Genomic DNA, 16,130 nt, shown 5'->3' with positions numbered 1-16,130 from the left:
TAAAAGCTAGACAATTGATACTCAATGCGTTTAATCAATCTGCCAAGGACATCTTATCCTGAAAATATCAGCATTCTAGCGACAGAATTTACAGTTTTGCTTTTCTCATAAGAGGCGTAGAGGGGAGGAAATTCCAATTTCTCAATTTTCTTGTAGTTTGTATGCAATTTCTAGTCTACATACCAAATTTCAGCCTTCTAGGACTTCGGGAAGTACCCTAGAATTACAGACTAGAAGTTTGACTGTCAATAAATCTGAAACTATAAAAGCTAGACAATTGATACTCAATGCGTTTAATCAATCTGCCAAGGACATCTTATCCTAAAAATATCAGCATTCTAGCGACAGAATTTACAGATTTGCTTTTCTCATAAGAGGCGTAGAAGGGGGGAAATTCCAATTTCTCAATTTTTCTGTAATTTGTATGCAATTTCTAGTCTACATATCGGCGCAATAATGAGACACGTAATTCATAGATCGAATGACGAGTAGAATCCTCAATGACGCATCGTACGTCGTCGACGTTTCCGAACCCCACCGCCACGATAGTATTTAAAAGCGAAGCGGTCCAGCGGAGCGGCATTCGGATTGGCTACGTCGTCCACTACGCACGCACCCTACACCGTAAAGAAAACTGAAGACTTTTTTGAGAAAAAGCTCCAACAGTTTTCGCCCGCGCGCTCTGTCTGCGCGGAGGAGAAGCCCGAACCCCGGAGATGCCCGATCTCACCAGCCGGTGATCGATTGGGTGGCGTGACGACCGCTCCCACGCGCCGCTAGAGCCGCGCGAGGATGGACAGCCGTCCATCCACCTCCAAAGGCCCTTCTCAGGGCCGCCACCATCAACGACATGCTCGCGATCCGAGATCACGCGCCGCACCCGCGAGTGCGCTTGACGTTGCAGCCCCGACCGGCTCCGTCACGCGCGACCTCGCGCTGTACGCCGCGCCTCCGGCCGCGCCCGCACCACGCGCCGCACCCGCATCACGCGCCGCACCCGCGAGTGCGCCCGACGTTGTAGCCCCGTATGGCTCCGTCACGCGCGCTCTCGCGCCGTACGCCGCGCCACCGGCCCCGCACGTCTCGCGCGCCGCACCCGCGCCCGCCGCGTTAACCGCCGCGCCGCGCCCGCTGTCGATGCCCTTGCTCGACGACGACAGTGTGGCGGACAGCGAGACAACGGTCCAGCCTAGACTTCGGCAGGATGACGCCTACTACGCCGCCATCCTGGCCCTGGAAGGCCCAGATCGCCGTGCGCTCCCCAGCCGCAGGCAGCGCACCGACTCGGAGGAGGACGCGCCCGCTGAGGCGAAACGGGTTGCGAAGACCACCCCTCCCTCCCGCTACGAGATGCCCCGACGCACAACCGAAGCTTCTGGGTCGGACGACACCCGAGCTCCGACACCGGCCCCACGCTCCTACGCCGACCGCGCGAGAGCAACGCCACCGCCGAAGCCCGCCGCCGCCGCCCCTTCCGGCGGCGCGCCACCGAGCGGCCCAGCCCCGACGAAACAGCGAAAGCTTCGCTACCCGCCACTCATCGTGGAAAATCTGCCCAACTGGACGCACCACATCAAACAGATTAAGCTCCAGTTGGGTAGAAACCCAGCAGCTCGCCCTTATGGAAAGGGTATTAGATTCACGCCGCAGGAAGACCAGGAATTCCGCCTCGTCCAGCGGTACCTCACCGCCCTGGAGAAGACGGAGGGCGTGTCCTGGTTCTCCTACTCACTGCCGGCCGAGAGGAGCCTGAAGGTCGCAATCCGCGGCCTTCCTTTCAACACCGAGCCGGCAGAGATAGAAGACGAACTCCGCCAGCTGGGGTTCGAGCCGGAGTACGTGCGCCAGATCAGGGCGAGGAAGGGCAGACCAGGTTGCCTCTTCTTCGCCATGCTCCGCCGCACCCCACACACGATTCCAGCAGTGTACGAAGTCACCGAGCTGCTCTGCATGGGGGGAGTCCGCATCGAGGCATGGAGAGGGAAGAAGGGTCCCGCTCAGTGCCACAGATGCCAGGGCTTCCGCCATGCCTCAACGAACTGCCACAGACGCCAGGCCTGTGTGATCTGCTCACAGGAGCACAGCGCACGGGACTGCCCAAGACCACGGGAAGACCCAGCGACCTGCGCCAACTGCGGAGGTAGCCACCCCGCAAACCACGTGGGCTGTCCCGTGTTCCGAAAGGAGGCACGGAACAGACGCGCGGGCACCGTCGCGGCCACAGTCCCAAGACCGCCGCCGCGCACCGAGACCACCGGCTCCAGGGTACGGACGCCTGCAAACGACCCGAAGCCACGAGAGGCCACGGAGAGAGCTCCTGCCAGGAAGAGGAGAGGCCGTCGGCGCAGGAAGGCGACATCGCCAACCCGCGCACCCTCGCCGCCGCCTGTGCAGAAACCTAGACCTGCCGAGGGGATCCCGCCCCAGCCCAAGAGGACCGCCGAACCAAGCGTCGCGGCCATCAAAGCCGTGGCGTTTGAGACCCTAGAGGACGTTTTCCACGCCATTAAAAATGGCGGGGAAGACCCACTCCTGCGCATCCTGGAGGGACTGCGACGACTCGCCGCCTTCACCGGTGAGGCCCAGCCTACCAAGGACGCCAGACAGGAGGAAGAAGAGAACCGCGCCACATAGATGCCTTGGAGCGTGTCCTCCGCACACGTCGACCACCCAGCTGGGCTTCCCACAAGCGGGTTCCACCCGGCTAGGTCGGACCACGACGGCGTGAGGACCGCTCTCAACTCTCTCTTCCTCACTGAGGAGGAAAGCCCGTAGGCCCATGGGCCAACCCAAGGACCCTGGCGTAGTCACGCCAGGCGGAAGACCCCGCATGCAGGAGGCCATTGCCTCGGACGTGCCTCTCCCGCGCCCTTGCGGGCGCGCGAGCTCACATACCGGGAGCGGCATTCTATTATCGACAGTCGAAGTGATAACACGTTGAATTTGTCTACCTTTTTAATTTATTCGGTTTAGTTTGACAGTTAATTGTAACTTTGGTTTAAATGTTGAGTTTCTTAACTTCTTTCAAATTTGTTCGTTTAAGTTTGACGGTTAAATGTAATTTCGGTTAAAATATTGTAAATCGAATCTTATTGTAAATCAAATCTTTGAAAAGAGCAACCGCTGAGTTTCTTGCTGGTTCTTCTCGGCAGGAAAGGCGTTCCGAACCAGTGGTAGATTCATTTGATGATTCAAAAGTATTTGTAAAGGTTTATTTGGATAAAAGTAATATTAAAGATGGTTAAAAGTTTGATAATAAACTGTGATGAATAATAACAATGGCGCGAGTTTTATTGGAGCTAGTTTTCCTACTCTTACATCAGAAGAAGGGATGAATCAACGCCAATTACCATCATCGCCTCGCTAATAGCAACGGCATTTCTGGATAATACTTTAGAGACATAGATTGAGAAATAATGAATAGATTTTAGCCGTTTATTTTCAAACTTCAACCCTGATGTGAAAGAAATGAATATGATTTAAAATACAACGAAGTGCGACTGAAAGCAGCTAGCGCTCATTTAGGAGCAGTAAAATCGTGGGAATGTTTGCTTAAAACCACGACACGGAGTACAGTACCAGTTTTAGAACAATCAATCCAAGGAGTATAACCTGAGTGAATTGGCATACGTATGATGTTGGATAAGTGAAATAATGGCTGAAGGTATCCAAAGTCTGGAACGTGATACAAACCTAAGATTTCAAAGATAGTTGCCGACAGAAGATGACGTGCCTGGCGTGGTGTGAGCTGTTTTATTTGTCATCATTTCATTTATTATTATCATAATCTTTATTTATTTTTCCAGTGGTAGGCCGCTATTAGAAGCAGATGTGTTTTGTAAAGCTTCACAGGTGTATTTCTTTGAAAACATTTACTTTACTATTTCGTGGTCCCAAGATGATAGTAGGCGGGTTTAAGCAATTTATCGGACTCCTGTTGTGTTTCTGGATAGTTCCGTTTTTTTTTTTTTTGTCTTCAAAATCGTTTTTGATTATTCGTAGATTTCGCTGTTAATGGCGAACCGTTGAATATTCTTAAATTTCACAGCAGTCACTTTGAGAGGTCATAATAGCATAGTATTTTTGTTTTTTTAAGTGATCCTTAATACCGTACTAGATCAAGGGCTTGTTTTATGGTGGGAGACACTGATCGGCAGTGTTCCTTCTTTTCAACGTTTTCTGTTTTATGGTGGAATACTATTACCAAGGACCAAGCTACTGACTGGATGTTGTGTCATATAGAATCGGTTGTTTTCTTCGTAATACAGGTTTATCGAATAACTTTGACAAACTCTGTGGTGAGCTGACGGGTCTGTGCGAGGTGACTCAACGGCTTTGGTGATTTGCTGATCATTTTCCATTTCCGTTAAAAGTATTGGCTCCGTTAGGAAGTGTTGTTGGGAAAACTAAATTGTCTTTCTTGGCCGTTGGTTATGAATATCTTTTGTAGGATTTATTCTCAGAGATTTTTAATTATTTTTTTTTTAGTTGATATTTTAATAGTTGTTCCGCGTGTTTCTCAGACCACTGCCGCATTTGGCGGATTAAACATTTGTGGGTACATGGATTGCTCGATTAGGTATTTGGAGCCCGAATCCAAGCTATCTTAAAGACTTACTGGAACATCTTCGTATTGGCCATTTCTTTCGAGTTTCTCGTTCGGTTCAGACTTATTCTAATTACAAGTTTCGCACTTAAACGTTTCCGTGTGTTGTGCGTGCCAATGCCAAATATCAACGATACGTAGAACCGGTATCCCAGTTTCCTTTTTGTCTTAAATGATAGTAGTGAATAAATTTTTAAGGTTTCATTTTTCAACCAAGATACGAGTCTTGTAGTCATAAATTTGTTGAATGTTCATAAGTTTGGTTCATTAAGAAGGCCATTATTGTAAAGAATTTTCTACTAAGTAATTTACTTGGACGATTGACAGACAATTTAAATCAGTTTTAATAACACCACCCCATATTAAGATCAAGCTCAAGCTTTACGAGAAAGCTAAAAATGTCTAATCAAATCTTCAGTGGAATACATCAAATCACACCATAAAGCGATCCTAAAAGAGATGAAAGTACTGACTTAATCACGGCATATCTGAGGTACTTATTGTCTACTGACGAGAAAAGGTTGTCATGGGCAGAATGGCCGAACATGTTCTCAAATTATGTAATTCACCCAAGAAATCAATGAGACCACATCGGTGATGACTGACTAACAGACCTCGCTTGTTCCTGTAGTGCAATCCAAATTTTAATTTCAAGGTGTTGACGCGATTTTATAATTTAAGTGCTTCCATGTGTTCCTATTATCTACCAAATAGTACAGACCTCATAAAGAGATGTGTTTGCGAATCCAATTTTTCTCTTCTTATTGTTACAAATTTTTGGTACCAACCAAATACGAACAGATAATAACATTACAATTGTCGTGATTCGATTAAATTTACTGTTTAATAATTCCATAATTATTCAAAGTTTTGAGTAAATCGTGTTTGTCCATAGTCAATATTATTTTCAAGTGGCAACTTTAACAATATTGGCAATATCATTTTTTATGTTGGCAGTCTTGTGATATGTTTGAATCGACCAATAGCAAGTGGCGCGGGTATTTTTATGATAAAATGGCGTGAAGTGGTAGGGAGATTTTTGGGGTAGACACGCTAACCAGCGGCAGAGCGGCATTCATTACGTGTGGTGTTTCGACAGAGTGAAGTAGTGAAAGGACTTCTTGAGTCAGTACTGTGAAAGTGATTTTAAGTTGCAGTTGTAATTGGTGAGTTCGTTCCAATTTGTACAAATAATGTGAATTTACATACGTGTGGATATTGTTGGTTAGAAATGTTGATTAGACGGTTGAGATAGTAGTTACGATGGAGCCAATCTAGTGTAGGGTACCGTCGCCCAGTTACTTGTTGTTATTATAATCAGAGTTCTACAGGTCGGTGATACATATCAGATCTAGTTATAGAATCCCGTGGTGTTTTATGAATTCGTAACGCTGGGTGTTGTATATATCAAAACCGATTCATTATTCTGCGGCTCTGGTCAGAGACACTTCTCAGTAGACACGGTCTGTCGTACTTACTGTAGGTTTTAGAGTTGTGGTTACCTTATGTGGTTTCCGTTGGTTGAGGTCATAGTACTAGTTGTGGTAGCTAGGCTAGATGGTCGGTTTGGGACCGGTATAGGGGTGGAAGAGCCGGTCTAGGTAGAGTTGGGGTTTTGTATTTATCAAACAATGATACAAAAAAAAAAAAACAAAAAAACAATGGGATAGTAATGATAAAAAAAAAGAGGATAAATATTTAAAAAAAAAAGGGTAATACCGCAAAAAAAAAAAAAAAAAAAAAAAAAAAAAGATAAACAATGCAAAAAAAAAAAAAAAAAAAGAAAGAAAGAAAAAAAAAAAAAAACTGATAATAATATTGTATAAAATGTTAACGTAAAAGCTGAAGTAAGAATATCCTCTGAATATGAATATTACTGAACAATAGACGTGAACTTCATCGAGTAAACCAATGGGACCAGAAGAAAAGTTTGCCACGATTAACGAACGTTTGGAAAGCGTACCAAAATTTGAAGTACAAAGTAATGTGGCCGTATCGGCCATGAGTAAACGTAATAGTACGGCAAAGTGAGGATTTGACGCGCAGACTGACGTGCTTTTATAAGTTAAGTACTTTTCCATTATTTAAGTGTAAACGGCAAGGCCAATATGAGCGCTGAGGCTCTGAGGCTGAACCAATATTAGCGCTGAGGCTTGAGGTTCCGCCGTCATCACTTTTTACTATCTTTCCGAAGGTGTAAACGTCAAGGCCAAAATGAGCGCTGAGGCTCTGAGGCTGAACCAAAATTAACGCTGAGGTTATGAGGTTCTGGCGTCATCACTTGGGGTTTCAATTATCCTTAAAGTCCATTTGATGTGTGAACCAAAATTAGCGCTGAGGCTATGAGGTTGTAACGTCATTTGTGCTTTAAGATAATTGAAATGTGAAAAAAAAAAAAAAAAAAAGCAAAAAATGGTTACTGAACCGAAATTAGCGCTGAGGCTATGAGGTTCTGATGATCACTTATGTGTTTTCAATTGTCTTGTAATTCATGTGTCAACGTCAAGGCTAAAATGAGCGCCGAGGCTCTGAGGCTGAACCAAAATTAGCGCTGAGGCTATGAGGTTCTGACGTTATCACTTATGTGTTCCAAGATAATTGAAATGTGTTTACGTGAAGGCTATGAGTTAACGTGAAAGCTAATATGGGTGTCGAGGCCCTGAGGCTATGAGATTCTTAACGTGATAAGAGTGTTGAGGAACCATTTTTGATTTCGAAATTATAAGGGTTTATGTGTGTGTGATGTTGGTTTACTAATTTATGCACTTTATTGCAGAGAAAAAGGACGAGAGTAGGCGCAGGGACGCGCCTATGATCAGTATGGCCGTATCGGCGCAATAATGAGACACGTAATTCATAGATCGAATGACGAGTAGAATCCTCAATGACGCATCGTACGTCGTCGACGTTTCCGAACCCCACCGCCACGATAGTATTTAAAAGCGAAGCGGTCCAGCGGAGCGGCATTCTATTATCGACAGTCGAAGTGATAACACGTTGAATTTGTCTACCTTTTTAATTTATTCGGTTTAGTTTGACAGTTAATTGTAACTTTGGTTTAAATGTTGAGTTTCTTAACTTCTTTCAAATTTGTTCGTTTAAGTTTGACGGTTAAATGTAATTTCGGTTAAAATATTGTAAATCGAATCTTATTGTAAATCAAATCTTTGAAAAGAGCAACCGCTGAGTTTCTTGCTGGTTCTTCTCGGCAGGAAAGGCGTTCCGAACCAGTGGTAGATTCATTTGATGATTCAAAAGTATTTGTAAAGGTTTATTTGGATAAAAGTAATATTAAAGATGGTTAAAAGTTTGATAATAAACTGTGATGAATAATAACAATGGCGCGAGTTTTATTGGAGCTAGTTTTCCTACTCTTACATACATACCAAATTTCAGCCTTCTAGGACTTCGGGAAGTACCCTAGAATTACAGACTAGAAGTTTTGACTGTCAATAAATCTGAAACTATAAAAGCTAGACAATTGATACTCAATGCGTTTAATAAATCTGCCAAGGACATCTTATCCTGAAAATATCAGCATTCTAGCGACAGAATTTACAGATTTGCTTTTCTTATAAGGGGCGTAGAGGGGGGGAATTCCAATTTCTCAATTTTCTTGTAGTTTGTATGCAATTTCTAGTCTACATACCAAATTTCAGCCTTCTAGGACTTCGGGAAGTACCCTAGAATTACAGACTAGAAGTTTGACTGTCAATAAATCTGAAATTATAAAAGCTAGACAATTGATACTCAATGCGTTTAATCAATCTGCCAAGGACATCTTATCCTGAAAATATCAGCATTCTAGCAACAGAATTTACAGATTTGCTTTTCTTATAAGAGGCGTAGAAGGGGGAAAATTCCAATTTCTCAATTTTTCTGTAGTTTGTATGCAATTTCTAGTCTACATACCAAATTTCAGCTCTCTAGGACTTCGGGAAGTACCCTAGAATTACAGATTAGAAGTTTTGACTGTCAGTAAATCTGAAACTATAAAAGCTAGACAATTGATGCTCAATGTGTTTAATCAATCTGCCAAGGACATCTTATCCTGAAAATATCAGCATTCTAGCGACAGAATTTACAGATTTGCTTTTCTCATAAGAGGCGTAGAGGGGGGGAAATTCCAATTTCTCAATTTTCCTGTAGTTTGTATGCAATTTCTAGTCTACATACCAAATTTCAGCCTTCTAGGACTTCGGGAAGTACCCTAGAATTACAGACTAGAAGTTTTGACTGTCAATAAATCTGAAACTATAAAAGCTAGACAATTGATACTCAATGCGTTTAATCAATCTGCCAAGGACATCTTATCCTGAAAATATCAGCATTCTAGCGACAGAATTTACAGATTTGCTTTTCTCATAAGAGGCGTAGAGGGGGGAAAATTCCAATTTCTTAATTTTCCTGTAGTTTGTATGCAATTTCTAGTCTACATACAAAATTTCAGCCTTCTAGGACTTCGGGAAGTACCCTAGAATTACAGACTAGAAGTTTGGACTGTCAATAAATCTGAAACTATAAAAGCTAGACAATTGATACTCAATGCGTTTAATCAATCTGCCAAGGACATCTTATCCTGAAAATATCAGCATTCTAGCGACAGAATTTACAGTTTTGCTTTTCTCATAAGAGGCGTAGAGGGGGGGAAATTCCAATTTCTCAATTTTCCTGTTGTTTGTATGCAATTTCTAGTCTACATACCAAATTTCAGCTTTCTAGGACTTCGGGAAGTACCCTAGAATTACAGACTATGAATTGTGATGATCATCAGTGAGGGACGAAAACGGCGTATTTTAGGTATCAATAAATCTGTAACCATAAAAGCTAGATATTTGATACTTAGTATATTTGGTAAATTTGCTGAGGACACCTTATACTGAAAATTTCAGCTTTCTAGCGTCATCCAGACCGAAGTTATGACGGGTCGAAAATATGGCGAAACACTTCGAGAAAAAGGTACGTAGCGCCCCGGCCGCCGTTTGGCTCGTCTTGGCGGGGGCACTGCCGTGCCCCCTGATAACATAACACGAATAACAATGACAACTGACAGATGACAATTTAATGTGACTCATATTCCGTTCTGACCTCTTTATTTTGAAAATAAAGTCTGCAAAAATGAATATTACAATACGAACAGGAAAATAAATTAGCCGCAAAATTATTACAATATTTTTTGTGGTTAAATTTGTTTGATATTACCAATGACTTTCTAAGCAAGGACATCGCACTGGCGCGCACAACAAGGGACCAAGTAAGTGTGCTTATACTCGGTGTAAGCACACTTTCTTCATTAGTCGCATGTTGACTGCTAAGCTGTCAAGATGCCTAAATGCGCGATCAAAAAGTGCCGAAATAATACGTTAACGACGCAGAAAAGAGATGGTGTGACTTACCACCGGTAAGGTAATTTTATTTACGTAAGATAACATGCGAAAAAGTGTAAAATACTTAGTAAAACCATTGAAAACACTAGAAATATCTAAAATTATTTACAATGTTCCCATTCCTTTCTCTCGCGCACATCGGAAAGAGACAGATGGAAGGGCGCGTCACGAATGTCGGAAAAACAAAACTGTGGAGTAGCTTTTTTTTGTTCAATGTAAAATCTATTGGCCATTATTGTATCACATTTATTTTATTATCTTTTGACGACCTCCGGTGCGCAGTGGTAGCGCGGTGGATTTGTATGACGAGGGTCCCGGGTTCGATTCCCGGCTGGGCCGATTGAGATTTTCTTAATTGGTTTAGGTCGGCTGGTGGGAGGCCTTTGGCCGTGGCTACTTACCACTCTACCGCCAACGTTCCGGTACGATGCCATATAGAAACATCTATAACGGGTATGGATTTTACCCCACCCCAACAAGTTAGCCCGCTACTACCGTAGACTGTATAATCACTTTCCACCAGGTGTGATTGCAATCTAGGGCTTTTAATTTTTTTTTAATATAAATCATCCCACGTAAAACCATATACATATAACTAGTAGGGCGCGTGAGTTCGCGGCCCGCAAGCGGACCGCAATCTTTCTGCTCATCAAGTTGAATTTCGGGTCCTGATCATTTTTTGCCAGGAAAACAACTCTTCCATCTTTTATAATCTTCGAGATAGACACCGGCGAAATTTGTATGGCCGCCATATTGAATCCGCCATTTTGGTTTTATTTTTCAGCTCCCTGTCTATTGGATGAAGTTCTGAGTGACATTTGTTCGAGCACCCCCCACCTATCTTCAATACCCTGGCCGTGCTCCTGACCGAAATCCTCAATCATCAGCTCTATCCATATTTTTCCTCCGAATCATTTTTGTCCTCTATACGAAACTATCGGTAAAAAAAACATACAAAGAGGTGATCAAATGAGTCAGTCAGTCAGTCAGTCAGTCAGTCAGTGAATCAGCACGAGCAGAATAGTATAATAGTTATATAGTATAGATATAGTATAATAGTTTCATATTTACAAAAACGAAAAATCTCTCAAAGAAATAACAAAAATTAATAGTGCTACACTACTCCATTCCATTTTTTGTTCAAGTTTGCTTCTAAAATCACCTTATTCAGCTTCGAGTGCAATAATCGATTTACATTGCGGCTTAATCACTGAGGTTAGTTTACAGGACTTGAATGTTAGCGGGAATGTATAAATGGAGCAGTTGAAGCTACATAAGGTGAATTTAGAAACGTGTGCCATGTTTGGGCTCTTGTGTTGTATGCCGTAATGTGTCCATGCTTAGAAAGTCATTGGATATTACACAACATTTTGATTTTTTTTAATGAAACTGCTGCGTGAAATGAAACGTGTAACGACGGAAAAAATAGGGATGCCAGTATAAAAAAAAATTTAGTGTGGCTATTACAAAATTTATCACCGCCATCTATCGACAAGTTCCTAAACTATAGAACAAACTTGTTTCCAGTCACTAGTCAGGTTGTTCGAAGCGATAGCACCGTGCATAGTATACATAGAAGTCATTGCCAAATACCGATTTTTCGATTTTTCTGTAGGCAGATGCTTGTGATAGGCTTTAAGATGTGATTATTTGAGGAAAAATTGTATTTTATGTTAGCACCGTCTTCACAAGATGCTACAAGGCTTAAAACGGCTAAAAACTAGAGTAAGTACACTTACAACATTTACAACAACAAACTCTGGCCGAAAATTTCCCACTTCCAAGCTCTACGGCAACCTACTTACTTAGTGTTATTAGGTTAAGTTATTACTGTTACCTATTTCATTGCCCCATTGGCAGAGTGCATCTGGTAAATAAGGACAATCAGATCGCCCTAATTAGCGGCCCTTCCTCCGTTTCTTTTATGACACCTTACCATCTTAGGGTAAGGATCCCTTGAAAACAGCTAGGTAGTGTAATAAGCCTTTCTAAATACTAAGGATGCAAAGTAAAATACTAATTAAATTACCACAGTAATTTAATAAATTACCACAGTAATTTAATAAGGACAGGATCTATGGATAGGACTGATCTGTAGGTATATTTGATAAATAAAAATTTGCAGATTCTATTTATTTTTTTCAGAATATAGCTGTTAATAATATTAATAGCTGTTGCTGTTGCTACTGCTGTAGCTGTTGAAAAAATTCACAAACTCTTCAAGATGGCAGAAATGAAACAGCTGAGCAGCTTAAACATGAAAGTTGAAACTGACATCGAAGACTACACTGACATACTACCTAACATGGAAGACTTATTATCTAAAACTAGCATATATGTAGATGCTAAGGGCTTAGACCAACAGATTCTCAATATGATAATGCCCAATGAAACAGAAGCATTTTTTATTTCCATTAAAAAAGAAGTTAAAACCGAAGAACAGGAAGAATTAACTGATCAAAATGACATATCTTTATACTCTGTGGAGTCTACAGGGCATGAGACAGCAGAAGCGTTTCTTAGTTCCATTAAAAAAGAAGTCAAAGCCGAAGAACAGGACAAATTGACTGATCAAAATGATATATCTTCACACTCTGAGGAATCTACAGAGCATGAGACAGATAGCGATGTGAGTTGCTTTTAATATTTTTTTAAAGAATGTACTATAGTCTATTTTTTAACCCCCAACCCAAAAAGAGGGGTGTTATAAGTTTGACGTGTGTATCTGTGTATCTGTCTGTGGCCTCGTAGCTCCTAAACTAATGAACCGATTTTAATTTAGTTTTTTTTTATTTGAAAGTTATCAGCTCTTTTTTAGTTACTTACAACCTTCACTTGTCTGGGTGTTATTTTTTAATTTACACTTGTTAATCCCAGAGACTAACATGCAGACAAACTTAATAATAATGATACCACCTTAGCATAAATAGTATTGCCAGCAGGGTTCCAGTTCAGGCTAAAATAAAATAATATTTCATGCAAAACAAGTAAAATAAACATACGAAATATGTAGTTACAAGATTAAAAAGTAGCACTAATCACATATTATTTGAAGGTGAGGACTTAAGAAAGTGTTGCTGGGGAGAATTTTAGCAGTACGTTTTTCGGTCTCACTCCATATTATCTGCATAGACGGCTATCAGCTATATCTAAAGGTACAAAGTTAGCTTACATCCCAGGGATGGACGTTTTATCCTGGAAAATCAGAGTTACCATAGGACTTTTTAAAACCCAAATCCACCTGGACAAAGTCACAAGCATCATCTAGTAGTTTACATATATTTTATTCTTGTATTTGGTTTCAGTGGGAGCCTTCTAAAACTGAAACAAGGTCCACATACAGTGCACACACACTTGGTAAGTGCAGAGAGATATTACAAAACAAACCTACATAGTCAAAGTGCACTCTATAGATCTCAGCCTTAGACCCAGATTTATAGAGTATTCATTTGTTGTATAGCTTTTAGTTGTGCCAACACAGCACAGTTCACTTTGCGAATATTGCGTAAGGAAACACAAAGAAGGCTGCTCGGTTTCTAATCTAACTTTATGAACTCAATCCTGACTACAATGCAATATTATGGTAGCCTGGACTTAAATTTTTAGGGTTCCATACCTCAAAAAGAAAAACGGAACCCTTATTGGATCACTTTGTTGTCTGTCTGTCAGTCTGTCTCTCTGTCTGTCTGTCTGTCTGTCTGTCTGTCATGTCTGTCAAGAAACCTATAGGGTACTTCCCGTTGACCTAGAATCGTGTTTGGCAGGTAGGTAGGTCTTATAGCACAAATACAGGAATAAATCTGCAAACTCTGAATTTGTGGTTATATCATTAAAATAAATTAAAATGTGTTTTAATTTTCAATGTAAGATAACTATATCATATGAAAGGGCTTTACCTGTACATTCTAAAACAGATTTTTATTTATTTTTATCTATAATAGTTTTTGATTTATCGTGCAAAAATACCTGAGTACGGAACCCTCAGTGCGCGAGTCTGACTCGCACTTGGCCGGTTTTTTATTGGTGATTTAAATTTTTAATTTACCGCACTTGTAATTTTGTACTTAGTGGTGATATTTTTCTTTCAGGCACTTCTCTGCGGAAGAAATGCAGGAATACCCAACGCGCTGCTGAAAAACCTCACTCTTGCAATGTTTGCAGTTATAAATGCAAAAACAAAAGTACATTACTTTTACACATGAGGACTCACGAGGACACTAGCGGCGAATTGTACACTTGTGACTTTTGTCAAAAACTATTCAAACATAGTTCTTTAGTGAGACACCTGTGCACTCACACTGGAGAAAAACCTTTTTCTTGCGACACTTGTCCATTTGAAACTGCACATAAAGACCGCTTGGTGACACACATCATGATTCACACTGGCGAGAAGCCCTTCTCTTGCAAGCATTGTGAGTATAAATGTAGAACTTCAAGTGCATTGAAATCTCACTCTAGGAGACACACTGGAGAAAAAATTCATCCTTGTAGACTTTGTCGTGCGAGATTTGTAATGCGCAGTCAATTAAACACGCACATGAAGACTCACACTGGTGAAAAACCTTTTTGTTGTAACATTTGTAACACAAAGCTATCACACAAAGGAACTTTAATTGCGCACATGAGGATGCACACTGGAGAAAAACCATTTTCTTGCAAACTTTGCCAATTCAGATCTGCACGTTCAGAGTCTTTAGTAAGACATAGGAGGGTTCACACCGGTGAAAGACCATTTTCTTGTGAGCTTTGTGGGTCTAAATTTGCGCGTTCATGTAGCCTTAAATCCCATATGAAACATACTCACACTGATAATAGGCCTTTTTCTTGCAAACATTGCAAGTTTAAAACTAAGACAAACAGCCAAATGAAAATGCACATGAAGACTCACACTGGTGAAAAACCTTTTCAATGCAACCTTTGTGATAGAAGTTGTACAACTAAACATCTTTTAATTAGTCACATGCGGACGCACACTGGAGAAAAACGTTTTTCCTGCGATATTTGTTCATTTAGAACTGCACATAAAGATCGTTTAGTGTCGCACATTAGAATTCATACTGGTGAGAAACCTTTCTCTTGCAAACTTTGTAAACATAAATGTAGGACCAAAAGCGCTTTAGACTGTCACATTAGGACTCACACTAAAGAGAAAAATCACTATTGCAGCCTATGCAATTCAAAATTTTCATTTAAAAGCAGTTTAAAATCTCATATGAGGACTCACACAGGACTTCAACCTTTTTGTTGTGATATTTGTCCATTTAGAACTGCACATAAAGGCCGTCTAGTGACGCACATCATGACTCACACCGGAGAGAAACCCTTCTCTTGCCCACATTGTGAACATAAATGTATTACGAAATGCGGTTTAAACAGTCACATTAGGACTCACGCTAGAGAGAAACTTTACTGTTGTAACTTTTGTAATTCAAAATTTACAAAAAAATACGTTTTGATATGTCATATAAGAAAGACTCACACAAAGAGTCCTGTATGAGTCTTTATATTTGTCCATTTACCAACCATGCTCATTGCTCAAACAAAAGGAAAAACTCATGATGTAGGAAAGAGACGTCATTAGTTTCAATCAAAAAGTGTACAATAGTAGGCACCTACTTTATTTATTTTTACTTATGGTACTTTGAATAAATTATTATGTTTACTTCTATATAACTATCTCTATCTAAGTATTATATTTAGAAATGTCGGCAAAAACTTACTGTGTATGAATTTGTTTTATGATTGAAAGCAGATGAAGTTTTTTGAAATAAATAATTACTAAATCGAAACTTGTGTTTGTTGTAAACCAGGCTCCCGTACACATTGGCACATTGAGTTTCACAATCGCGCCATTTTATGGAGACCGACAAAAGGTGGCCAGCGCAGTGGGAAAGCGTAGGTACGCAAAGCATAATAGACCAAGTTGGCTTTTTTACCCGACTGCGGCAAAGCCAAAAGCAAAGAGAATATAATCACTACGAAGGGTTATGATTTTAGTAGTCTACTAGCTGATGCCCGCGACTTCGTTCGCGTGGATGTGGGTTTTTTAAAATTCCCGTGGGAACTCTTTGATTTTCCGGGATAAAAAGTAGCCTATATGTGCTGATCCAGGGTATAATGTATCTCTATTCTCAGCC

The 16,130-nt window shown here is 41.2% G+C and overlaps 1 protein-coding gene across 1 annotated transcript; it reads left to right on the top strand.

Annotated features, from left to right (window-relative positions):
* Window positions 1–11,622: 11,622 nt before the first annotated feature.
* LOC123879947 (gastrula zinc finger protein XlCGF57.1-like) lies at window positions 11,623–15,782 on the top strand. Its single transcript, XM_045927804.1, has 4 exons — window positions 11,623–11,718; window positions 12,139–12,622; window positions 13,299–13,350; window positions 14,082–15,782. Exons 2-4 carry the CDS (start codon window positions 12,218–12,220, stop codon window positions 15,488–15,490), a joined length of 1,866 nt encoding a protein of 621 aa, XP_045783760.1. The 5' UTR covers window positions 11,623–11,718; window positions 12,139–12,217; the 3' UTR covers window positions 15,491–15,782.
* Window positions 15,783–16,130: the final 348 nt, after the last annotated feature.

This window comes from Maniola jurtina, chromosome W (genome assembly GCF_905333055.1).
Source record: "Maniola jurtina chromosome W, ilManJurt1.1, whole genome shotgun sequence".
Classification (NCBI taxonomy): domain Eukaryota; kingdom Metazoa; phylum Arthropoda; class Insecta; order Lepidoptera; family Nymphalidae; genus Maniola; species Maniola jurtina.
Note: the sequence above shows the minus strand (reverse complement) of the source record. Positions and strands in the feature narration are given on the sequence as shown.